Below are 27436 nucleotides of genomic sequence, written 5' to 3'. Positions count from 1 at the left end.
CTAAAAGAATGAGAGGAACAGCAAGATGTTACTTCACTGTGTCCAGTGTACCAAGCCCTATTTTGCAGGCCATTTCATTTCCACAACTAATTGTACACTTTAAAATGACTTTTGGCCCTACAATGGAAATGAAAAATGCATCAAATTGAATTTCTGTCTTCAGAGTTTCTACAGTACACACTGAATTTCTAAGGCCTGGTTTTTGACATTTAGGTCTTCATAATGCCTCTGTGTCTTTGTCTTTGGTGATGGAAATAAGCAGGCAACCAATACCTGTGAGGTGCGTGTGTATTCCTCGTACAGGACGTCATACTCGCGGCTCTTCTCCTGATACTGCTCATGGTAGACCTTCAGCTGCTCGCCCACCGCCTCCACACTGTCCTCCTTCACTAGCTGCTCCTGAGAGACACACAAAGCCATCAGCCATCAGCCTCAGCATCATTTACCATGCCACCACAGGGGGGCAGTGTTTTACACAGCCCAGTCAGCTTTATCAGTGTTCCAGAAGGCTATTTGTGGAGTACAAAGAACAATATGGCAAAATGGTGTAAAAAAAAGATGAAATGTTATATTTCAAAATGTGTATGTAAATAAACGTGTTTTCCGGACCCTAAGTGTTCAATAGAGTTTTGGGCAGTAGAGGAGTCCCACAGGAGATGGCTGGCATACCTGCTGGTATTTTGATATGGGAAATAGCAGCCGTGAATCCAGTTTGGCATTGTACTGGGCAAGAGACTCATGGCGATAGTGGTTGATTAATTCCACCACTGAGTTGAAGGTGAGGGGCTCAGAAAAGCCGTACTTTCCTGCTCGATGAAATATCTTGATCAGCTTATTGTTTCCCCCTTTCCTGTAAGAGACACAGACCAAAATTCAGTTATGACATTAAAGGTACAGCACATCCATCCTGGACAAATTCAAAGCATATTTTTAGTCGTGTAAGCCAACCCCTTCATTTAAAGCTTTAAAGCTAAGTCAACTAATTGCATCATTCAAGCTGTTGCTGAGTGAGTTAAGAAGTATCTCTCACCTCAGGGTTAGTGTGTATTCTCCTCTTACTTTGCTTGACGCGTCCCGAACTAAGAACGTACCGTCGGGGGTGTCTCTCATTTTGTCATTCACCTCCTCTCTATGAAACAGCAAAAGGAGGCAACACAACTCAACTGCATGAACAGCGGTCTTTTTAACATACAACTATTTTACTTAACATTTCTTCAAAGTTGTATTATTATTTTGTACACTACAAAGACAACGTGAAGTAGTCCCTTTGTTCTGAAATCCAGAAAAGTACGCCATTCATGTCTGAAAGTACAGCCCTTTAGTTCCTACAAACAGTTTCCTAGCCTTTCAGTATGACCAATGTGAACCATGTGGCAAAATATTTACCTGGAGATGTCTCCCCAGTACCATTCTGCATCACTCAAAGAAATGTTGTTTCCATTTACAACAGGGGTAGAGGCACTTTTGGCTTTGGCAGGTTTGGGGGGAAGAGCTGTTCATGGAAGACATCACATCAACATGTATTTTTGTTTTTTGTTTTTTTACACAGGGAAGACAGTTGTGCAAGCTGAAAGCAAAACCACAGCAGTGTGTGTGTACAGTATGTGTGTACCTGGAGGAAGTGGCTCCTGCTCCCAAACCCTCTCCAAAAGAAGTCTCTCCAGCACAAGTGCAAAGAGTTCTGTGTCTGCCTCCGACCTGCCAACCCAAGAACAAGGAGCATAACATAACATGCAGACCTACCAGTAACTAAGGGTTAAATAGATTTACCGTCTCCAACAGCATTACAGATGTAAGCTTATTCCCTCCGATAATTTAACCAATAAAGAAAAAGCTAAAGTAATAAATGCTTAACAGTAAGGACTGCTACGCCCTCACGATGAAATTGTTTCTTAACACAACATGCCTTTAACACAAATTGCAAGAATGTAATGAAAGTTACAATTTCCTTCCAAGTGAATATTTGGAATATTTATATAATCTAACTTGCATAACTATAGTGCACTGAATCTACAGAGACGTTATGCATAATTTCGTGAGAGCAAGTGCCCATGTAAGGAAGGCATTTGTGGGGAATGCAAGGGAAATTCTGCACGATTCTGCATCAAGGAAAATTCCAGAGAGCGAGCCAAATTCCGGGGATGAGCCCTTTAAGCGTGAAAAATTCAGTGATTGCGGAAAACCGAAACACTCCACCTAGTCATTAAACCAGGGTCAATTACATTTGATACTCACTTTTCTACCCAAATTTCTACATACAGTTTCTCAAAAAAGACTAACTTGATCTCGATTCCACAGCCGAGACCACATACTAAAAAAAAAGGAAAAAGAAAAGTAAAGATTTAGAAAGCACAACTCACGGTGTGTCTGAGCCTCTGATGAGCAGAGGGCCAAAGATCTGTCCGAGTGTGTGCGGATCCAGCCCGTTGCTGTCGGCATGCTGGGCCACCTTGTCCAGGTGCCGGAGCAGATAGTGCAGAGTCAGGCGGCTGTGCAGGGGCACCGCCGGCCCCTCCAGCAGATCCCGTAGCGGCCCCCTCCTCTCTGCTGGAGCGCCACCTGGGACAGGAGACAGACGGGTTTCGTCACTCATACATGTGTCAAGAGCTACTGGGTCATACTGGGTCATACATGTACACGCACATGCAAAAACAAACTATACGTAAACACATTTACACACGCACGCACACACAAACACATATGCACAGACAGACACGTACACCCACACAGAGTACACTACCAGCCATTTTTCCCACGGCCTTACTCAGCCGGTTAAGTGATTTATCTGGGTAATTGTGTTTACTCTCTGGAGTCTCTGCACTGACGTGTGAGAATGTGAGTGGGGATGAATGACTGGGAGAGGAGGAGTGTGGCTGAGACGAGGCGAGTGCGCCAGTGACACGCGGCATACCGGCTCCACGCTGCACCGCTGCCAGAAGCTCCGCACAGACCACCGAGGGGACGACCGGCGGGGGAAGCTCCTGCAGGTACCGAACCACGGCCGCCGAGAGAGCGTCGGCGTCCCACTGTCCCATGTCCGGCTCCTGCGGCTCTGTGGCAGCAGAAGGGGCAGAGAAATCCTAGAGTCAGATCACGGTGCTTCCTCTCGCTAGCTCCAAAGGCAAAACTGGCCACCGCTGTAGAGCTGTTTGTGCTTCCAGCATCTCAGCTGCCCACCAATTTACTGTGGTGATTTTTGACCAATTTTCATTTCACACCCTCACTAAAGAGACAAGGTTGCAAACTGAGAGTGTTGGACACAAACCAGCAATGGAAGATTTTATTAAGTAAGTGAGAACCAAGCGTAAATTTGTCTGCTATACATATATTTCAACACTTGCATGTAATGGAATACAACACAAACCACCCTCCTAAAATACACTGCTACAGATCAGGTTACAAAGAGGTTACAAAGGGCAGCACGTGCAAGAACCCCAGCAAGCTATAACTTCTAGGGAAGGATTCCAACATTAATGATCATTCATGCACCATAAACCAAACCGATATTTCATCAAGCACATTGCTTTGGTAACTGCAGTTGAGAACTCACCACTGTTAAGGGTGGCTGTGGGAGCTGGCAGACCATCAGTGGTGGAAGAAGTGGAGGTCCTGTACAGTGTCTTGCAGTCTAGACCTGTGAGACAAATCAAGGCATTAACTCATAACACCAAAATAGTCTCGTCTGATAGATAAACCGAGTGTGCGAGAGGTTCCCATGTGGACGACACTCTCTGTGCACGAGGATAGGAAGATTGGAGGAGGGAGGTTGGGGAAGGGGGGCAGGTGGAGTGTGTGTGTGTGTGTGTGTTGGGGGTGTAGTGGAGTGGGGAGTGCTGCTGAGCTGGGACAGGGCAGGCATGCAGGCTGAGCTTTCTGTACCAGGAAATGAAAATAATGTCCCCACACATCTGTCCCATTCCACCTGGTGGAATGTATGAGGCTGTGTCCAGATCCACTGATCTTACGCAACTACAGCCAGATCAGACAATATGACCCGAGAGCTCGCCTCCAAATGCCTTGACAGAGGGATTGTTGACACAGTAAAGGGAACAACATGCTGTAAAGAAAATAAAATCTTCATACCCGTCCTCTCAATGGCTTCCACCAGTTGTATTAGTGTAGGAGGAACAGTGTCTGGAGGTGCAAACAGTCCCGTCAGGTCTTGGGGAGATGGTGCTGCATAGAGGAAAAAGATCTGAAATGTCAGTTTAAGTTTTTGCACTTGATTACCGAGTAGGCTGCAACTGACAATACTTCATAACACAAACTACTGTAATCTGATCAATACCTAAAGAAACGTAACCTCTTTTCTTTCTCCTGTTGTTTCTCCTGAAGTATAGAGGTCAAGATATTTCAAATGCAATTCTGTGTAGTCTCAAACTTGATGAAAATATACAGCTGATATGCCATAACTACTAAGAGTTGTCTAGTGAGGATGGTATTGTAAAACAACCCTAAGCACCAGTTGTGCATCTGCTACAAGGTTTTAAAAATTAAATCCTAACCTGTTCATTCTCTATCAGTCCTTTACAGAGCTGGTTTTTATAGGGAGCGTTGTTGCTCCATGCGCACTGAAACTATTCCTTTTTTCGCACTGTTTGCTTTGCAGTGTTAAGTGCTGCCTTGAGAGCTGGTTGATCTCAGATTCTTGGGATTTCACTGCTGAGGGGATATCTCTCTCTGTTTTCCTCTACCTCTCTCACCCTCTCTCAAACCAAAATGGAGTAGTCTTAAACTTTTTTTTTCCGTCTCACTCTTAGTAAAGAATCATCGGTATCTTTAAAAAAAAAAGTGTTAAGAAGCCAACATTGCAAAAAATGCATGTGTGAAGATTTTTGTGCAGAAAAGGGCCTCAATGCTTCTTGTCGTTTTCTTCTAGTCCTTTGCTCACAGCGGCAGGAGCTGCAGCCGAGGCTGCCCCAGCCCCTTGCGTGAGCAGAGCACAATAAAGGATTTAATAAAAAATCCTGAACAAGCAAAAAGCCCTGCTGGCACTGTGCCAAGGCCTCCTTTTCAGACTCACCACAAAGAGCCCAGGGTTTGGCCGCCAGAAGCCTCCTAGCAGTGCAAGGCTAAACCGCGTCTGATTATTCATTTTGGAGTTCAGACGAAAAGCCTCGTCAGCACATTCTACTTTTCCACTGCACATTAAACATGGAAACTTTGCTTTTTCTGCCTTGACACAAACACAAACCCAGACTCTTCCGCTGTCTTTTTCCCCCTGCTCCATGCTGTGCACTCATCACTGGTCTAGTATATACATACAGAGCATTTGCTTTTCGAATGTATAATTCATGAACTAACTTTTAAAAGAAGATTAAATCGTTTAGCAAAAAAGCAGCTATTGGCATACGACATACAAAATGTTCAAAATAACCGTTTTCTCTCAGATGCCATAAACAGTTTTGTACAGTCTATCCCCCCAAAAAAATAAAATAAATAAATAAATAAAAATAAAATAATAAAATAAATAAATAAACAGATTTGGACATTGATATACCCTTTTTGTCAACATATGTGAACAACAGAAATAAAACTCTGTATTCAGCCAGCAGGGTTTTATAACATAAGCATAACATACACAAAAGTGTTTTACAGAGTTTTGCTTTGGTTATATAACATTTATCCACAAATCAAATAGATATCAGATGGGATAATTCTAGCAACACTTTTTCCATTCTGAAGAAGGGCACCCTGTCTCAACAAGCAAACACACCAAAAGTGGGAGCAGGCTTTCGTGCAAAGGAACACAGCTTTGGGGAAAAACAGCTGTGGCCCTGAAGTCATCCCTAGTTTTTTGGAGAGAGAACCAACTAATCATTACCCAATTATGGCTGCCTCGGTAGTCTGCAGCTTGGCTGGCCTGCAACTGTGAATGCCCTGGGAAGAAACAACTATGGGCATTATAATCATGTGATCACGGCAGTAAACTCTATTCCCAGAGAGCCAGGCTGTCTGTGGGGGTTTATAGGTCGGAGGCTTGGCTGGGCTAGATCAGACAGACAGAAGTACACTCCTGATATCCAAGCATATACATGTATGCAACGCTTTCCAACAAAAATCTCAACTAGGATTTTTTTTTAAAAAAGCTAATAGATCTCTTTTCTCTAATGCTATGTCACAATGCAACATACTTCTATTAGCAATACAATATTGTTACAAGACTGTTGAGTTCATACTAATAGCTTATTCCAAGCACCAATACAAACATACTATACAAAATTCATTATGGCCATTGCCATGTCAACAAATTGATTAGGCCCCATCTAAACATTTCAACTATTTGTATTGGTGTCCACAACACAATCTCTGTCCTAATGCACATTTTCCTATTTTGTTCATCAGTCAGCCATTCTTGTTTATCTCAGCTTTCTCAAACATGCCATCATGTTTTAACTTTCGGCTTAACATTGCAACACTTTAGGGAATTAGCCATCTAACCCAGAGTTAGAAAAGAGGATACTCTCTTCTCTGTGCCCAGTAGCCCAGTCTGACACCATTATCCTAGCTTAGCATAATCAACTGGAATTGGGTTACACAAGTTAGCCTATACCTAAAAGTAAGCTATAGGCTAACTGGTGTAACCGGGTGGGTTGCAGGAGATTTTATTTGGGTCGCCAGCACAATTTATGTTGTGTAATAGGCCTAGCTGCTAGCTTATACCATTTAACCAGGAAAGCTATCAGTTTTCTATTAGGATATAGTTTGTTAACCACAGTCACGGCCAGTGATGAGTGATGCCAGTAACGCGTTAGTCTATTTTGACCACTTTTTTCGGTAATGAGTAATCTAACGCGCTACTATTTACAAACCAGTAATCAGATTTACAAGTTACTTAACTAAGTCACTGTGCGTTACTATTTTTGTCATTTTCCTTAGTAAAAAGATATATTCTTTGCTTTCTTCTTATCTCGGGGATTAACATCATGTAGGCTATGCACACGTTTTCAGCATGAGGTAGGGGTGGGCAGATCGATTCAAATATCGATAGTATCGATACCGACATTGGTATCGGTATCGGATTGATACCAGCGTGATGGGATCGATACTTTAATTTCAGTTCACTTCCAATATCTCTCAATTTGTTTAAAATGCATTGTTCCTGTTTCACCAAGGGCTAGCCTACAGTCATGCAAACACCATTCCTTTCACATCTTGCATGCCCGCTTTGCAATGTTTCGTAGCTGAAATGTTTGTAAATTATTAACAGTGGAAATCATAAAACCATTAGTGGTCATGGAAATGTATCCAAATTTAGCATATTGATGTTTTATTCACGTCATAAATCATGACACACTGTTCTCCCTTACATTGAAGTATATAAACTGCTTTTAGTTACAAATATTAGTATTGGTATCGGTATCGGCAGTACTTGCCCTATATTTAATTGGTATCGGATCCAAACCAAATTTTACAGTATCGCACACCACTAGCATGAGGACAACACACGTGTAAAACCACGCAGCGACACAAACGTAAACAACAATGAGAGAGATGCACATTTTATCTAGTCATTATTTTGAGTTTGTGTCAGCTAAACATGACAACATTAAGGTACATTGTACATTCTGTGCTGGCGACAAAGTGCTGTCTAGCTAGACATCCCAAGTCTCCCGAAGGTTTGGGAGTCTCCCACATATTGAAAGCGGCTTCCTGACGCTCGCAAATTACATAAAATCTCCCGGAACCTAGAGCGAACAAGAGCACGCAAGCCAGACCGGACTTCAAATCACGTGTGCATCTGAGTTTAACACGCACACAACGGAGAGGGAGAGAGAGAGGAGTGGTGCGTGTGTGCCTGAAGCGCATCCAAGACAGAGAACATCCTGGTCTGTTTTGCTAAATCAACCAATCAGTTTTCAGTGTAGGTGGGCTTATATCTCTTTTCTCCCGAACTTAATTAATCAGTTCAGTCAGTGTATCTAGAAACAGGAGCGTCATGGCAGAGTCAGTGCCCCTCAAAAAGGAACATTTAAGACCCATTTCACATCAGACTACACAAAAGTGTACCCAATTGTCTCATAAGAGTAAAACATAATGATAGTCTTGCACACTGCACTGTTTGTAACAGTGACTTTAGCATTGCTCACGGCGGGTTAAATGATTGCAAAAGACTTGTTGAGGTGAGTTTAATAAGTGTAATTTCATTTGCATATTACTCAGGCCTATACTAGATGGCTATTTGCCAAGGCTACATGAAAAGGCCAAACTACCAAAATCTACATATTTTACTATCACAATTTCTATAAATAGGCCTTCCTTATTTGGTGTACTGACTAGGCATTATTGAACAAACATCTGAATTTCAGTATCTAAGTAGGTTAGGTTGGGATGTCTGCTATACATTGTTGACATTACTGTTAAAATGCACTTCCAGTATACAGAGTATTGGCAAAACTGGTTATCATTTTTATGTTGAGGCAGTGGGGGTGTTGTCGGCAGTTGCTGAAAGTAACTAATAAAGTAACTTGTAATCTAACTTAGTTACTTTTAAAATCAAATAATCAGTAAAGTAACTAAGTTACTTTTTAAAGGAGTAATCAGTAATCAGATTACTTTTTCAAGGTAACTGTAGCAACACTGGTCACGGCCCTAGAATAGCTCTGAAACTGGGGGTGAACACGTCGCAGAGGGGGCAGCGTGCATCTCACGACACTTGCAAAATGAAACATTTCTGTGGGACGCCTGCTATGGACCTCGCAGTTGCAAAATGCAAGGGACATGAATCAGCATGAACATTAACGTTGACCGATTAAAATCTAGTTACCATAAAAAATAAAATAGTGAAAAGGCATAGGGTAGAAAAAAATCTATGATGTTATTAGTTAGCTACTGACATAGCCTGTATTATTTATCTTGTACACCAATCTTAGGTTCAAGTGGCAATGTGTATAGAAATCACTGCTATGTAACATTACACTTCTGCCACTGTGGTTAACTTAGAAGACCATAAGGAATTCTGTATGAGTTCATAAGGAAACACTCTTAAACTTTGAGACAGATTTGGAAAGCCAACTGTCCAAACGATGAGACAAAAGCAAAAAACATCACTAACCAAAGCAAGTCTGAAAATAACTGGAAAGGCCAGGGTCCTAGCATAGCCTCCCACAAATTCTGTGAATGCCGTTTCCTAGTAAAGGAGCAAATTCAAGAGGCCTCTCCTTTCTGAGAACTGTAGCGAGTGGATAGTTTATAGCTGCCTAGAGACAGTATCAGAAGTGCATGTGAAACAGAGGAGAAGGAGGAGGAGGGGTGGAGGAGGACGACGACGAGGAGTGGAGGTAGGGAAGGCAAAGGGAGGGTTTAAAAAATGCCAAGCCATGGTTCACTTCAGGCAGTAAAAGGGAGGCCAGAAAGGGAGGGGAAAACAGTTCTTCCTGCTTTACTGCTGCAAGCAATGGCAGTTCTTTATGATTATTTCAATATCTGTGCATGCAAGTCTATCATCATCTTGGCACCTTACTACTGTTATTTATGCAATGATACCAGCATTCATTTGTTTTTCTTTAAAACATCTGTCTGTATTATATATTAAGACTACAGAACATGGTGGACTCGCTCAAGAGCAATAGCAAGTGCACTTAGAACTTTAAAATGATCCAAACAATCCGCTTCAAAAAATAATGGTGCTTGGACAGGGGCACAGAAAGTCATGGTTCACTTTATCTTCATTTTGCCTGCTGGCAATCTGGAACTGGAATAGTGACTGGAAATATTACTGCACTAACCTTGACAAACTGCTTATCATACAAAGGAAGCACTGGGTGCACTGCTGCTCTGACCAGTTAGTTGAGCTGGCAATAAACAGTCTCTTTCAGACATTTTAGGGCTTCTTCCAGTCTTTAACCATAGCCCTAACTTTCAGTGGAAGGGAGGTTACTGAAAAGATTTTCCCTTAGGCTTTCAAGCAAGGTCAGATTTTAGGGCTTCTTTCAGTCTTTAAGCATAGTCCTAACTTTCAGTAGAAGTGAGGTTGCTGAAAAGATTTTTCCTTAGACTTTCAACAGTGAGTATTGGAAAAATTACTTAATCATAAATTACCACTGCTCAACTCTATGAGTAACCAGTTGAAGACATAGGTAATTAATTGTTCAAAAATTTCCAGCGAAAATGCATGACATGACACTGGCGCTTGTGCTGAATTAAATGTGTTTGCATTCGCGTTTTAATACAGAACGATTCGGTGCGATTCGATCCAATTCGATTCAATGTAATAGGACCCCAAAATGCAATACAGTTCTTAACATTTGTTTATTTTCAAATTCTATTTTCCATTCTATTAGTATCCAAGTCTATAAATAATCAGGGAGAGGGGAGGCTATAAAAGACTGCAGAGTAGGGGGGGGCGATATGGACAAAAAATATCTCAATATTTTTGGGGGGTTTTTGACGATAACGATAATTAGTCGATATCCTTAAAAACATTTTTTGTAAAAGTCTGAGTTACTTTACAGCTCATTATTTATAATTAATATCAATACAACTAGATGTACCGCATAGCGGTACAAAATATGACCGCCGCTCAGTCCTGTACATCCGTTCCGCGAAAATAAATCACACTTCAATTTGTCTCCATATTTTACTCCATCCCCCACTCTTGAAACTTTTGTGTATGCTTGTTTGGCATGCCTGAGTGTGTGTGTGCGGCTGCACAGAAAGTACCCTACTGGTGCTGAAAAGGTGAATAGATTGTAGAATAGCCAAAGAAGATGTAGAATTGTTATAAAACCTTTAAAATCTCTAAACAATCACAAGTAGGGCAGTTCATCACAGTTCATCCATTGCAACTGGATTGATGAAAGGTCACTTACACCTGTAGGTGTAATTTGGGAAAAGCAAAAGGTATCAGCATAATGTTATTTATTTATTTATTTTTTATGTATTTATAAACAAAAACATCTCTGTCAGTTCCATGCCGTTTTCAACAGCTATCAAAAACAAAGGTCATTTTGGATGGATGGATTTTTGTGAATGTTTCTTCTTCTACATAAGATTTTAGTCATCTTTAGTTCATGTAATACTTTATTGTCAATGCACAAATTAAGTAACAGTAGTCTGAAACGTTATTGTTAATGCACAAATTAAGTAACAGTAGCCTAGTCTGAAACGAAATGCTGTTTTACATCTAACCAGTGGTGCAAATAACTGACATGTCCAAATGGGCCTTGATGAAATGCGTCGCTAGACTGTTCATACACATTTTAACGGGCCAAAGTTGAAAAGCTTTTGTCCGTTATTGTTAGTGCAAATATAGGCTGATTCATGTTCCCTTGCATTGTTTAACTGAGGTCCATGGCTAGTCTGGCTTTCATCAGACCAAGCTCAATCTTTTAAGAAATCAAAAAATAAATAGCGGGCAGATCAGGCTGGGTTCACCCAGCCTAGTCCATAGGCACCGATATTGTTTAATTTTCCCGATTGAGATATACACGCTCTGGCTATTCTAAATGCAAAAATGCATCAGGGAGTTATGACAAAACGGTAACTAACAAACTAGATCCTAATAGAAAGTTGTTAGCTTCCCTAAGCTACAGGTAGGATTATAAGGTAGGCCTATTGACAACATAAATTGTCAATAGGCTATGCTGGCGACACAAATAAAATCTCCTTTGAAACCAATGGCTTACGCCTTACAGTATCAAGCGGACTTAAACTGTCATATCGCGGGCGAAAAGTTGTAATAACATTCACGCAGCTCCATGAGTCAAGGAAAGCTTGAATGAAGTAGCCACTTCTAAATGGGACCCACTACACAGTAGCTTAAGGTGTTTTGCTAAAGCAGCCATAATGAAATGAAGGTGTCATTGTTTGGATACTTCACACACACATGCTTTTTAATTTCACAGACTACAACTACCAAGCTGTAATCAAAGCACATCGATTCCCCCTCTCACACCCTGCACGCACTTAAAACAAAATAAACAGGCGCCTCAGTCTCACGCATGTATAGGCAAAACTGTATCAGACCGTGTAACGTTGGTAAATCTTCCATTGCACAGAATGATTTTGTAGCACGTGCAATAAATGACAGTCGAAAGATACAAACAGTGCTGCTATCAATTTGCTTGGTATAACCGCATTTATAGTTTTCTACAAATGCAATCAATCAAATGCCTCCATCACTCAACCAACGCTTAACGGTAACATTACCTAGGTCCTTATTGATATTACAAGATTAACGTACCTGCAGTAAAAACCAAGCATGTCCGAAACATCCTTAGATTTATTTAGGCTTCAAGAAGAAATGGGAATTACACTTCATGTGAACATCGCCCTATCCTTATTAGATGTTCGCCGCGGTAAATTACAGTCCTTGTATGAAGCGTCCATTGTTTTTCCAACCCACTTTTAACTTCCAACAAAATTACGCCTCACTGCAACGATGCGCCATCTAGTGGACAAACGACTACTTCGCCAATACTGAAAATGCAGCCATGATGATGATGATGAATATTTATTTTGGCTTTCTTTTTAATCCTACTGATTTTCATTTTTTTACCGGGGCAAATCACAAATGAGTGATTATGAGCCAGGTTGATGTGGGCCCTTGAGACCAACATACCATAAAAGATTCACAGAGAACTGTGTCTGCCCTACCCTCCTTTCGGGGTCCAGTCCACCGAGGGGGGCTGCAGATGAAAACTAAAAATGACGGTTCCATGCTATCCATGTGGGGGTACATGCTCACCAAGTTTTGTGTACCCGGTCTTTCAGTGTCGAATCCTTGTTGGTGTACGTCACTAAATGTACACATAAAATATTTTATTGTAAGGCCCCCATGAACGAAAGTACACAAAACTTGGCATGCATTCAGAGGGTGTCATAATGATCCTACTCTTTTAATTTCGTGCAGTTTTGACCTTGTCAGCCAGAGATATTGAGATGAAAACACCTCATTTTTGCTTTTTAATTTTTAACTAGGTGGGCTATACATGAAATAAGTGGTAATGGGATGGGTTGACATGCCCCCTTAAGACCAACATACAAAAAAAGGTGGACCTCCTAGGCCCCTCACGGTTCTCGGGATATTCACAGAAAACTGTCTCCGCCACCTACAGGCCAGTTGGTGTATAGTAACATAAATTAATTTATTGTGTGGCCCCCATGAACGAATTCCACAAAACTTGGCGTGCATACATAGGGTGTCATAATGATCCTACACTTCCAATTTTGTGCAGTTTTGACTATGTTAGGTCACAGATACCTTCAATTACACCACCTCATTTTTACTTTTTTGTGTTTAACTAGGTGGCTTATACATGAAATGAGTGGTTATGGAATGGGTTGACATGGCCCCTTGAGATCAACATACAAAAAAAAAATGGTCCTCCTAAACCCTCACGGTTTTCGAGATATTCACAGAAAACTGTGTCTGCCCTACCCTCCTTTCGGGGGTCCAATTCAGCGGAGGGGCTACAGATCAAAACGAAAACGATGGTTCCATGCTATCCATGTGGGGTTACATGTCCACCAAGTTGCGGTACCCCGGTCTTTCAGTGTCCCGGAATCATTGACGGAAATTTGGGCATCGAAAAAAGAAAAAAAAAAAAAAAAAAAAAAAAAAATCTGACTAAACCTATATGACCGCCGCTTCGCTGTGCGGCGGTCATAATAATAACCAATAACCTAACCTGTGACTTTTTAACCAAATCAACCAATGCATTGTCACTGTATGACACATTCCAATTCTGCGCCCACTTGAGTGTGTGGCGATGACATGAGAAAGTCTGAAGTTGAAGTTCCTTTCAAAAACCTTTAGTTAGGATTCACTGTAAAATGTAGCAGACCAACAGAGTACATCTCAGTTATTTCCTTCGATGTTTTGTTTAAGAGCAATCATGTAGGCTAGCATTCCAAGTTACAGAATAGAAACTAATGCGTTAGCTTATGGCTAATGTATATGAGAAATCCCATAGAGATGCTAACGGTTAGCATAATCGATAAACGTATCAGTCCATTTACAAAAGGGTAACATGAGAAGAGTTCTTTGCTTACAACTGACTATTAAAATACTCAAAGGCTAATGTTTTCTCTCCATATAATACCATGTAGGGAAAAACGTGACTCATCAATGCTACATGAACAGAAGTAGCCGCACAAAATCCCAAGTAGTCTAGCTGCACAAAATAAACATTAGGCGTGCGTGTGACAACGTGGACCCACTAGCGATCATGTGACGCTTGCTCTGCAGCAGCCAGGGGCTTCTCTCGCATACACCTCCTGGATTTACTGAATGTATGGGGTTTCAATGCGTGATTTCGAGTGTTATTTCACCATAAGTAATTCAAATACTTGATAATGTAAATTTGCACATCGTTAAAACAACAATCACAATATTATCGCAGACTATATCGCCCACCCCTACTGCAGAGTTATTTGTGGCATGAGAAAAATTACAATTGCATGTCACTGGGTTTGTAATTTCTCCAAAAGACACAAAGATTTGATTGACTGAACAAACATTTTGATATTAAGAACTTTGCCAAATGTCTCCAAACAAAATCACAAGGCCAATTAACAGAGATCTATACATTCATGTCATCCTTATAGTTAAAATCGGGCCATCGACCAGTTCATGGTAGCCTACATTTAAACCAATCCAGGGGTTCGCCTTCCGATGCACTCGCATCGTTAACGTTAAAATCGGTTACCGATACGTATCGGTGAATCTTTACACCCCTATTGTGTAGACTATGAATCAGGCCTAACCTTCTGTTTTATTCAATTGGGTAAGAAGGTTTAAAGGTGCCATGTGTAATGTCCGCCAAAAAAATCAATTCATACACCACATTCCATGAAAGATGGGGGCAGTATACCTCCAGAAAGTGAGTTGGTCTACCGCATACGCCTCCCATGGCCGAAACTGGTATTATGACACCTGTCGGGCTGTGGCTAGTAATTTAGCATGCTAATTCAGGTTGATATCTCTGCAGCACTATACCATGTCATTTTTTTAATGACATCATTAAAAAAATGATCATCATTTTGGATATTTTTACGTCAATTCTTACACATGGCACCTTTACTTGATGAAAAAATATTGTTGTCAGTAAGTCACCCAGCAGGCTTTCATTAATCAAGGGTTCAAATCATGATTCAAAAGTAAGTTGGTTTGGCTTTTGTGATAAATACTACAATAGTTTGGCAAAAACACACGCACACATTATGAAATGGAGCCAATTGACATTTGCAGATAAATAAGCTACTTTAGTTGCCAAGCTCAACACTCTACAACTGCAACAATCCATCACACACTTTCAATCAGTAGCTCAGATGATAGGCTACTCATTTTGTGCAACTACATTACTTGTGCAGCACACTATACAGGGTTCCTACACATTTTCCATTTCAAAATTCCATACTTTTTCCATACTCAAATGATCATAATCAAAAACTTCTCGGTAGATTTTTCTGACCTTATTCTAGATATTGTCAATGGAGTGTTCTACTAGCATTGTGAAGAGCTGTATAATAATGTTTATTATTAACTTGTTAGCCCTCAGAAAACACTTGCCCATTGTTGGATACTTTTCGATGGGGAAGTGCTGTGTTGGAAGGTGCACTCACATTTGATACAGCATACTACATATGTTGGAGACTAGTGCACTGCTGGCAGAGGCCTCAGAAATCACTGTAAACAGTATTATTTGTTTGCAATAACAGTTTATCAGATAATGCAGTATCCATGTCTTGGTAACTTTTACAAAATCAAAAAAGTCTACCAGTGTTTTAGCCGAAAATAGCAGAGCTAGGTATAGGGCACGTGCATAGAACTGGGGTTTTCGATTTGGTTTTGGTACCAGGGTCCCCTTGTGGGAGAGATTTTTTTCTGAGGACCCCCATTCAATTGTATCTTGATGAGGTGGACTGACATCTTAAGCTACACAACAGTAGGAATGGTTTATTATGACCTGAGTGAAGTGATTAGTACTGTAGATGCAATAGTCTGGAAACACAAATATTTCTCCATACCCTTGTTTCTTTTTTCCATACTTATCCAGACCTGGATTACTAAAATCAAATTCCATACTTTTCCAGGTTTTCCATACTGCGTATGAACCCTGACTATAGGATATTGTTGACGTTTGCTGACTGAACTCTTACCTGGCTGTGTGTGGGGTGGCTCAGGCCTGGGGGCCGGTGGAAGAGGCCTTTGGGAGCGTGGATGGCTGGGAGTCATCTTCACAGGTCCGACATACTGCACATAGGTCCCGGGGAAATCCCCTCTCTGCTTGGTGCGCTCGTTGTACCCCAGGATCCAGCCAATACACTCAGGATGCTGTTCGTTTCCCTCTTGGATGCCGGGCAACAGCAGAGAGGCCTTGTCCACAGTCAGGATGTCATCGGGCTTTAGGTCAATGTCTTCCTCCCGTTCTTTCTTGTACTCATACAGACAGCGGTACTGGAACCCATCTGAATCCATTATACTCACCACGTGGGCTTGTTTTTTTTTTTTTTTTTAAACTGATATGAAAAAACAATGCCAAAACAATAGCAAAGGCCGACTGCAAACAGGAGCCTGACCAAAGCTGATGAGCTGTAGGTGGTGGTGACGCGGCTGCTATCTGAGTCTGGTGGTGTTTTTCAGCCGAAGCTCAGGAGCATTGTGGCCGTTGCTGAGGCAGGGCAGGCGGCTAGCAGGAAGTAATGAGCCTAGATCTGGCCAGTGTTGGCAGCGCAAAGGACTTTCCTCAGCTTGATTCCTCGGTTCAACCAAATGATGGAGCAGAGAGACAAGAATGGAAACATGCTCGTTTAAGCAGGAAACAAACAAAAAATGATGAGTCCTAAACACAACCTCCACTTCTGTCTTCTGAAAAGGCTAATGACAGATCCTTTTCAATACAGCACACCCTGAAATGGACAAGAGTACAGGAGGGTAAATGTTTTGAAATCTTACAGAGACAAAATTATAATTATGTTTAATCTACTATATCTGCATCAGAAATCAGCTAGGTACAGCACGGACAAACCACACACAAACACAAGAACAATAATTAAATTACAAGTATTTATACAATCAACAACTAATGACGCAAAACATTCTGACCATTCAACTAAAAGTCTCTGCCACTGTGAAACCAGATCCAAGTTTAATTTGCCTGTGTCGTAAATCAAAGAGAAATGTTAGTGCACTTGTTTTTGTAGCAGTTTGTTAGTGTTCAGGATGCTAGACCATTTTGCCGCCATTTTACATTTACCTTTATTCATTGAGCAGACACTTTTATCCAAAGTGACTGACAAAATGAGGATTTAACATTCAAGCTACATTGCAAAGGAGACCCAAGGTAACAATGAATACTATTATACAAACACCACAAGGCTACCAGAAGAGGAGCACTTCCGCGCAGGATCACCACAAATGTGAAAAACTATTTTTGCTTTTTCAGCAGTGGCTTTGTCCAAATGTTACTACCTGAGAGAGAGAGAGTACTCATCTGACATCAACATTTTCTCCTTATGTAGGGTCACATCCTTTTTACGGATCACAAGTTATGGTAGTACATAAAATACATTTCAGACATTTCGTCATACCCTTATAACTGATAAAAACACTTACAACTTACTAAACCTTTTAAATAATATTACCATCGTGCCAATGTCAGCATCAAACAGGTAGAAGTAAACCTCAATCACCACAAATCATGCTTATGTATCCCCTACCCCCTAGATGTCATTGGAAGATACTAGAATTTTCCACTTTGAAATGAGAGGCATCTTGCAGTCTGACAAAATACACCTATTCATCCACCTAGAAACAGAGCAGTGTCACATTGAATGGGCTAAATTATAATGAATAAAAATCAGTAAAGGACTGCCAAAATAGGTTACACCAGTATTCCATACCCTTGCGACTCAGACAACCAACAACGAACAACGCTCAGCGATTGGAATCGTCTGACAACTCATCACTATCTGTAGTAAAAAATGTATCAAGTGGTCATCACAGCAGTTTAACACATCACAGGGCAGCACTCACCCCACCTTTGGCCTGTGGAACTGAACAGGCGCACAAGGCTCTCAATTCCACATCCTCTGTGTGAATAGCGGCTCTGCCAACGTGGACACGTGGCACTGGCATACCCAACCGCAGCCCGCAATCCTCACACCACCGAGACAACCCCCCACCCTGCCGGCTCCCGCCCCTATCTTCTCCTGCAAACCACCCTCTCATCCTCTGCCAAAATAATAAAATATCCTCTTTTTCCATGCCATAAAAAGTATCAGGATGCCCGTTTGCAGCAACAGTCTTACTTCTATCCATTTGTAAGTTTAAAAATATATTTTTTAAAAAGTCCTAATAATGAAATACAGTAAAAGTGGATGGAAAAAAGAATAATCATAGCAGCAATCCCAAACAGAGAAGGCTGAGCCTCTTTCTCATGCAGGCAGCTAGGGAGCGAACAGATGTCGGGTGCATCCTCTCTCCCGCTAGTCTTTTATTCCGTCTGAATCAGAACACTTTACTTGCTGTCAGCTACACCACAACGGCAAAGCAAGAGCACAGAAATAATTAATGAATAAGTGCAGTAAAAAAGTCGCTGTTGCTACAGAGGGGAAAGGTAATCCTGCATTCCTATTGGGCGGCCATCAGCCATGTGCTTAGGAATCACCAGATAAGCTGGGGCAAATCAAGAAATGTTCTAATATTAGTAAATGTATCTAGGCAGTGATCAAGATGGTGAACTTGCATTAATGTGCATACGATCTCACTAATTTTCCAATTAGCAAATCCAAAAATTAAGGGAAACATCATCAATTTAGAATAATGTAAGATTAAGACAGCAACAAACAAAGGGAATATGATACAGGCATCCTTCATTTCTGCAACCAAATGTGGAAGTACAATGTTAAAAGCACATTTCATCTTGAAATGACTACTGCATTTGTTCATGTCCTGAATATTAGTCCAGTGGTTGGACTAGTAGATAACTGAATGCTATTGCTTAATAAACTGGCAAACTCTGTTCCATTCCATGGATGCCTGCACAGAGAGACACTGAAAACATCTACTGATGTAAAAGCTAAACTGACCAGAGACAAAAAGGTTATGAAACAAACTGGAAGCAGTCTGGGAATATCCCATTAAAAGATTACTTACAAGCTAGCTAAACATCAATGTTCTTTTCTCTACTAAGTTTGCATTTAGCAAACTGCTCCCATCTGAATGATCTCATCATCTAAATGATGAAAATCAAGATTAAATTCTGTAATTCTCTCACATGCTATTAGTTTACTGCACAGATTACAAAAGAAGGATAAACAAACCAAGCTTTCATACCATTTGGATCAAACTAATCAAAATCATGTACAGAGTATTATTTTTCCATGGAACTGATACAAAGGCAACTGTCATTTAACAAGCAAACTGAAAAATAGACTACACTGTAGCATCACAATATTTCAGTATGTTTCAGCACAATATTGTATCGCTACAGCCAGGGCCTTTGACTGGGGGGTGGGGCTTTGACTGGGGAGGGTGGGACTCGAAGATAATGTTGCCCCCAGGTACTGGAAGACACACGGCGGACTTGACTACAGCCACGCCATGCCACCTAGTACGGAGATATTTATCTTTATGACAGAAAAATAGTCATTTGGTCAACAAGAAATGTAGAAGGTAGAGCCAACTGTACTGATTTTGTAGCACCACTGTTGAAATTTTAAAGTGTATTATTCATGACGAACACTATTCCATTTAAGATTAATATATTAACCAGTTTACGGCTACAGGCGTAATCTACAGTAGGCCTGTTTCCACTACCGGACCTGGAACTTGATTTTACGGGAACGGGAATGTTTGTGTTTCCTAAAGAATGAATGCGTTTCCTAAAGACGAACGGCCCCGTAACGAGACATTCCACAAACTTCTCGTAAACTTCTACGGGGCCGAACGGAGTACCTCCCTCGGGAGTTGGGTTGAGTTGGGGTAGCCAACACTGGATGAACAGATGTCCTGATGTGCTGATTAATAGCTCGTCAGAAACGCCGACAAAACACTGCCAAAATTTGTGTCCGTAAAAAGTTTTGTAGCTTTGTACATCCAGTGTTGTACACAAACCATAGATGTCGCACTTCTCCCAATTTCTGCCTAATTGTATGCGCAAAGACATACATTCCTTTATTGCCTGTAGCTATAAAGCTGTTACACACACGTCCAACTAAAAACAGTGGACAAATGTTTTTCACATGTGCACAAAATATTTCTGCAGGTAGGCCTATTTTTTATTTTTATTTTTATTTTTTTTTTTGTATACAGACAAATTAATTCCACAGCTACAAAACGGTTCTACACATGTGCAAGTCACATCCTCGAAAAACTATTTTTTTTCGCACATGCACACAATATATAAGTACAAAGTTTCCGTGCACAAGCAGAAATTGTTTTATATAGCTACAAAATATGTGAATAGCTTTCCAAGGGTACAAAATATTTATCACGTTGTTTTGATTCCATACTGATCCAGCATATTTTGTTCATCTTTAGCTTCGCCTCTGCTTGAAAAGTGTCTCATTACACGTAAGCCTTATCATATTGTAAGCTAGCCTATAGCTTACCAGGCACTAACAGACACTAATGCGCTCGCTCTATGCTTAAGATAAATTATGCGTAATTATGCTGCGCTGCATTCATTTAATGTCTCTATCCCCAACCACGTAAAATGACGACGTGGCAAATAGTCTTGATATCATCAATGTTCAGTTTATTCAATAGGCTATACGTCCAGAGTGTGGACACTCGTATGCCAGTGCCACCGCAACCCTGCAAAAACATCTGTGGACATGCTACAAGCTAATTGAGTTGAGGTAGCCTACACTGAATGAACAAATGTCCACTAAAATAGGCTTTATAACTGGTTAAATTTGGTAGGCTATATTGTAGGTGATGATAATGAAACATATAATGTAACATTTTATTTGGTACAGCTATTCAAAGGTAGTGTATGGTCTCTATTGACTTCAGTTCACTCCATTTGAAGGTATGCCTATTAGCGTTTAGGCTTAGCTACCGTGGCCTGGAAGTGCCTATTGTACCTACCCTTTCCTAAAAAACGTGTTTAAAAAATTTGTAAATTTGTTCACTCATTGTCAATTTGTTTAAAAACTTGTAAATTTGTTCAGTCATTGTAAATTTGTTCACTCATTGTAAATTTGTTTAAAAATTGTAAATTTGCTTAAAACATTGTACATTTGTTTAAAAACTTGTACATTTGTTTTTAAACTTGTACATTTGTTTTTAATCTTGTAAAGAATTCATTTACCATTGTTATTTTTTTTTTTGCACTTCCAGGCCACCGTACTTAGCTGATGCAAAAATGTTTATTTTTCGCCTCCGAGGAAGACACTAATTTAGGTAGTAAGAATGTTTAGGTTACTGTCTCTGCGTGTAAGTAAAATGAGAATCAAGGCTTTAGCAAAGGTGTATGAGTGTGGGGAGAGTATTTGCTGCAGCTGCCATGCAATTTTAGTTAATCTAATCAGTGTCGCGTGTAATGCAGCAAAAGCTGCATATGGGTAGGTCCTCTAACGAACTTCCAGAGGCTGGCAAGTTCGACCAGGGTCCTTTAATTCTAATGGAAACAGTGAGAGCAGGTTCCTGGACAAGTTCCCGCTTCCTAGGTTTTACCCCGAACACTCACAATGGTAACGGGCCTTATGGGCCCAATAACTAAACACCCCCCCAAAGTTTAGTCAGTACTGTGAGTACTGAGTAAGTGTGGCCTATTTTAAATTTGAGAATTCTGGACATTCTGGACATTGAGAAGTCTGGATATACTTGGTTCACCCAGAGCCCGTCTACGGAGAGCCTTGCCACTCCGTATTAAGTCCCATTGTACCGAATTTTGGATGCAGTTCCACCAGAGTTCCACTGGGGGCGATCGCCATGAGTGCAGAATGAATGGGAGTCAATGGAGCTAGACGGCTAAATTTGTCTCTTTCACCTGATTGTCGTTGACAAATCTAAGATTTGATTGTAGTTTGTATAACTTCAACATGGGTTATAGGTCAAAAGTTGAATGAACGAGTACTTATGTCCTTTTGATTTCTTACAGGTTGGGTCGTTGTTGCACATAACACGCTAGCATTGTGCTAATGAATGACGCCATTGACACGCGTTTGAAAGGCTTTTTAGAACAATTAAGTGACTTTAAAAAATATAATACTCAACCAAGTGTATTGTCTTTGCCTCCCCTTTCGAATACAATATTCAAACTTGAAAAAAAATTATATCCCGAGAAAAGTGGATTTTGAGGGGTACAGCTCCATAGACCTCCATTCATTCTGGACTCGCCCGCGAGCACCCCTAGATGGAGTACCACACCGGAAGCGTTCCGAGAGTGAAGGTTCTCCCCTTATTAGACATTCTCTGCTAATAGCTAGCACCGCACCCATTGACTTTAAATGGCAGTCTGCTAGCTTGCCAAATAGCCAGCTCTAAATCTCTGTAAACACTAATTTTGTCGGTTTGACAAATTATAAAAACACTTGGTCCATAATCAGGTGGTAGAGCATTTTGTCACACAGCAGCTTTTAGGCATTTTTCTGTTTTTTGTTAGAAACCAAAAATAACGGACATCTGTTCACGCAATGCAAAGCCAATGGAGCACAAAAGGTTGTTTTCCCCTCTGGTAGGCTATGGTAGATTCCACATAACCCTTTGTAGGTCGGCTCAACCATTTGGTAGAGCACATTTTGACCCATCATATTAAAAAAAAAAAAAACTGACTTTAATCTAGCCTCATGCAGCCATTTCTACAACGCAGGTGCTACATATTAAGCACACAAAAAATTGCCAGGTAGCCTTAAAATTCTTTAGGCCACATAATTTCAGTCTGCATTGTTGAAAGACATAAGCGTTCATGAATTCAGTAATCACATATACTATGTTTTCAAAGTACAGCAATATTTTCCTGCACAATATTGTTAAACAGAGGTCATAGAACACACATACTCAAAACACACATAAAGCATGTACCTTGAGGCGTTCTTGAGGTATCTCATTCACGAGCATTGGACATAATTATGTTTACATACAGTGACCTTGAATTTTGACCTTTGACCTCCAAAATCACACCAGTCCTACATCAAGTCCAAGTAAACATTAGTACTAAATTTGAAGCATGTGCATAAAGGCAATATTGTGATATAAGCTTAGTGTTTAGTTTAGTCACGTAAGATAATCCAATGATAAATTCTGCTACCCTTAACGGTCATCTCAACATCAAGTAGATCTGGAAATCAAGAAAAATTGTTTTTCATAGTTTTTTTCTGGGTGGGACCTACAAAGAAATAAGCACAGACAGCTCTGTGGGGGGAAATTCCTGGGGAAACACGAATGAATAATCATCTTTTCGATGTTCACCAAAATTATCCTGATTATGATTTTTGCCATAATCAAGCAGCTCTACTTCTCAGTGCTGCATAAATGGAGTTGTTGAAGTTTGCTAACTTGAGTAGCGTAGCATTCTAACTGATTACATCACACAAACATTCATAATAAAAGTCAGGAAGAACTGCATTTTTCATTTCATAGGCCTACATGACTTTAACTCCAACTATGAATCCCCATCTCCCACCCTCCACGTGAGCTAATGAAACATTACGTAGAAAAGTAGATATGCATAATATGTTTACATAGTATACAGTAGTATTTCTAGTCCATGGTACAAGATATTCCATAATTCTAAGTGATTTCTTCGATGCTTCTCCTGAAGGGATTTCTCTTGGATATTTAAGTTGATAAGACAATTTCAGCAATTTTGTTGTACAGTAGATAAGCTTGGATTAGCACTGAAATCAGCAAAGGTATTCTCTTGATAGTTCACACTCCTTTCGACTCTATGAATGGACAGCAGTGCACCATATGAACAGTGGTCATTCTGTGTCAAATCAGACAGAATCCAGGAAAATGGTTAACACGCAGTCTGCATAATATAGGTCACAAAACAGAGACCTGTAAAATATTTTTGTTAAATTCCAATGTTTTCATAATTTTTACACTCTCATGCCTTATCTTGGAGGCCATGTTTGGACATTACTAGAAAGTATTATGCCTAGCCTGCCCAAACATGTTGTCAGCACAACTGGACTATTAAAAGTTTGTACTGCATGACCACTGATTATACAAGACCCTACATTGGGGAAAAAGTGCAAAACAAGTGATATTTAGCCTAGAGTCATTAATAAATACGTTATTAATGCTGTGCCAATATTTGAGGTCTCCATTACACATGCACATGAAGATAATAAGGATAAAACGAGTTGTGACTGCATTTCATAGAACTAAAATGGTATGTGGGGTAGCAGGAACACGAAAATCTATGTGGGAATAGCTCAATGTATAATCATTAAGTGTACAAAGTGCAAAATAATGTACAATAATGTGCAAAATAGTTTAAAAAATAATGTACCATGTTTCATACACAGTTAATTACATTGTATACCTCTGCTTTTTCATTCTTGTCCCTGAGATAAAACATTGCCATTGTACACTCATTTGTACACCTATACATTGAGCAACTTCCACATAGATTTTCACTTGCCTAGCTATTAGCTATCCCTCATACCATTTCAGTCCTTTGAAAATGACTGAAAATCATGACCCCCACCCCCCTCCCCCCCAAATCTTCATGCTCACTGAATGTGAAGGCCTATGTGGAGAACTCATTGGCATATTGATAAAACATAAAGTGCATTTAATGAAAGATAACGAATGATACCATTTACATTTACATGTATTCATTTAGCAGACACTGTTGTCCAAAGTGACTTATATGTCAATTATACTACAAGGGATTACATTGTCCCCAGAGCAACTTGGGGTTAACTGCCTTGCTCAAGGGCACAACAGTGGAAGCCGGGAATTGAACCTTCAACTTTCAGGCTACTGCACGCTAGCCTAGCTCCTGAACCACGACACTAGAACCGCCCCAAATGAGTCTAGCAATTTCAATGGAATGATATCAATGTCAAGTTTTTCTAAATATAGGGCCTTATAGAAAATCAGTGTGCATGCCATACAACCTTTAAATGGTTTGGTCATACTGAGAACATTTGTCTTCCTTCGAACAAAGTGGCTGGTCATGAATAATACCCAATGTTACTGCCCAACATCAACATTACTTCCCAGATAATATACAATACAAGGTTATAAAACTAAACAAATATCAACCAAGAGCTGAAAAACAATTGAAGAAATTGGATTTGAACAGAAATATTTTGCATGCCTTGGTTTAGGGGCACACTCATAATCTAGACCTAAATCTGAGGCTATGCAGCACACCCTTGTCTGAATTGACAAGGAACGACCCACGGACCACTTAGGAAAAGATACAGTATGGCTTACTCCTACCATGTATAGTCTTCACAAAATGTGTCAGTTATAGCTGGCATACTATGGTCACTCTCGTACTTAATGCAGGTCACTATCATTAGGATCACTGGACCTACAATCAACATATTGAGAAAAATAATTACTCATGGTGAAAATGGTGAAATACTCGCAACTACGCAAGCTGTAACTTAGCCTACGTGGTTTATTGTAACCTACTGCGTAATTCGCAATCAAGACAATTTTTCATCAAACTGTTTTCTTCTCACTGAAATTACAAGACTCATACAACATAACTTCCGTTAACTGCGCATTCAGTAAGAATTGCGTGAGAGAGGAGAACGACTACAAAGATATTTCAGCCCAAACCAACTGCAACATGTGAGTGTCAACAAAAACACAAATGTTACACAAAAATCATATCGACCATCTGATTTTCTATAACAACTGATTAGCTGAGAGATAGACATAAGACATTAAGACATGAAAGACATTTACAGAGTTGAACGTAATTTTAGTAACTTTAGGTACTGCGTTAATGAAAAAAAAAGTTAGGCTACCTTTATAATGTCTGTTAAAGATTATTGTTATTGTAACATTAACATTACATGCAGCCTCAGACTCCCACATGTAAAACCGAAACTGCTCAACCACTGTAAAAATGTAATCACCGACCACCATTTCCTTTCAATTATAAATACACAATATATAATGGTAAATACATTTGCAGATGCAGGTGTTTGCATAGTCAGTGACATAATGCTTATTAGACATTATCTGATGCTGGCCTGTTTCTGATTTTAATTAACTTTGTGTCGTACAAACCACTCCGTATTATCGAGAGCTGCAACATTAGCAAGCAGGCTAACTCTGCTCAAGCCAGTTTAAAAGATACTATCAAAATCAATGCCACACTATAAGTAAACATTACCTTACTGTCTGCATTGCCATGTATAATTTAGGTTTACCAGATCATTTTCTATTTTTTTCATAACACGACAAATTGCATAAAGTACTAATGTGGTCTATGTGTAAGAGTCGAAACACCACTCTGCAACTGAGGAGAGCCATGTTGTATGCGTGGAACACATATTTCAGTCTCCAGTATGATACAGTAACATGCTAGCTTCGTGAGACCAGGGAAAAACTTACCAGTGGATATTCTGCGCTTTGTAAAGTTGAGACTAGCAGCTACTTGTTGTATTTTTCTGATGTCGGTGATTAAGTTCCCTTTGGGCGTTATATTATCAAGTGTTATTTCTACACACTTTAAGTCCAACTTTTCCCTTTCCATGCGCTGCACACTTTTCAAACACCACCGACGGCACTGTCCTGTCCGCCGTTCTGCAGAAAGAGGACTTGCCTGCGAAGGGATCACTCGTAGCCTACTGGAGATCAATGTCAAAATAAAAGTCACACTGAAGAGATATGAAATAAGCTTCTACATGAAAAGACACAAAGTTAATCTTAAAAACGTATGTAATTTGATATCAGTTAGGCTTTAAATGATGAACAGTGGGTTAGAATAGAATGCTTTCTATGGTCATAGACACAGAGAGAGAGGGAGGGAGATATTAGCCTAGTATTCAGACATTATCCTATTCTATTCAGACATTATCCACACAGACAGAAATGTTGCTGATACAGAGGGCCCCAACCTAAACTTGAGTCTATGGGCATGCAAGTGATCATACTTTTGATTGTGAAATCTAAATATATTGTTCATTTCAGTGAATTGATAACCATCTTGAACTGCTTTGCAGACTGTTTGTCTGGTTGACTAGGCTATGTTTTTAAACCTAAGTAGTTATCCCAGGTTGAGTGGACATAACAAATTCAGAGTTGTTAGGTTTGCCAAAAATGCTGTGTCTGCATGCACTTTATGAGACCGATAGACATCTAGACAGACAGTGCAGCATGAACCTGTTCCCACATGCTACTTTTAGCCGCTGTACAACTGACAACCCATGTCCAAGATTGTGACCGATTGATATAATCGCCATATACCCTCTCAAAATGTATTTCTGATCTTCCGAAATCGACAGGAGAAAAGACAGAACTTCAGAGATGTTTGACAAAAGTGGGTCAGGCTGGCATCAGCAT

At 40.2% G+C, this 27436-nt stretch overlaps 1 protein-coding gene across 2 annotated transcripts in view; it reads right to left on the bottom strand.

The window, feature by feature from the left end:
* Positions 1 to 26665, bottom strand: part of pik3r2 (phosphoinositide-3-kinase, regulatory subunit 2 (beta)) — a 31835-nt gene extending 5170 nt beyond the window's left edge. Inside the window, exons 1-11 of one of the 2 annotated variants that reach the window (XM_048254546.1) lie at positions 26486 to 26665; positions 16105 to 16854; positions 4084 to 4176; positions 3551 to 3634; positions 2912 to 3052; positions 2361 to 2559; positions 1613 to 1698; positions 1387 to 1492; positions 1031 to 1129; positions 670 to 850; positions 274 to 399 (exon numbers count right to left, since the gene is read on the bottom strand). In XM_048254546.1, coding sequence (XP_048110503.1) covers positions 274 to 399; positions 670 to 850; positions 1031 to 1129; positions 1387 to 1492; positions 1613 to 1698; positions 2361 to 2559; positions 2912 to 3052; positions 3551 to 3634; positions 4084 to 4176; positions 16105 to 16423 — 1434 coding nt within the window. In that variant the 5' untranslated portion in view covers positions 16424 to 16854; positions 26486 to 26665. Of the gene's footprint in view, positions 1 to 273; positions 400 to 669; positions 851 to 1030; positions 1130 to 1386; positions 1493 to 1612; positions 1699 to 2360; positions 2560 to 2911; positions 3053 to 3550; positions 3635 to 4083; positions 4177 to 16104; positions 16855 to 17980; positions 18078 to 26485 lie in introns of those variants that run through there. The other variant, XM_048254553.1, reaches the window with a different exon arrangement.
* Between the last annotated feature and the right edge of the window lie 771 nt (positions 26666 to 27436).

This window comes from Alosa alosa, chromosome 1, assembly GCF_017589495.1.
Source record: "Alosa alosa isolate M-15738 ecotype Scorff River chromosome 1, AALO_Geno_1.1, whole genome shotgun sequence".
Classification (NCBI taxonomy): Eukaryota; Metazoa; Chordata; class Actinopteri; order Clupeiformes; family Clupeidae; genus Alosa; species Alosa alosa.
The sequence above is the reverse complement of the archived record's forward strand: the minus strand, read 5'-3'. Positions and strand labels throughout refer to the sequence as shown.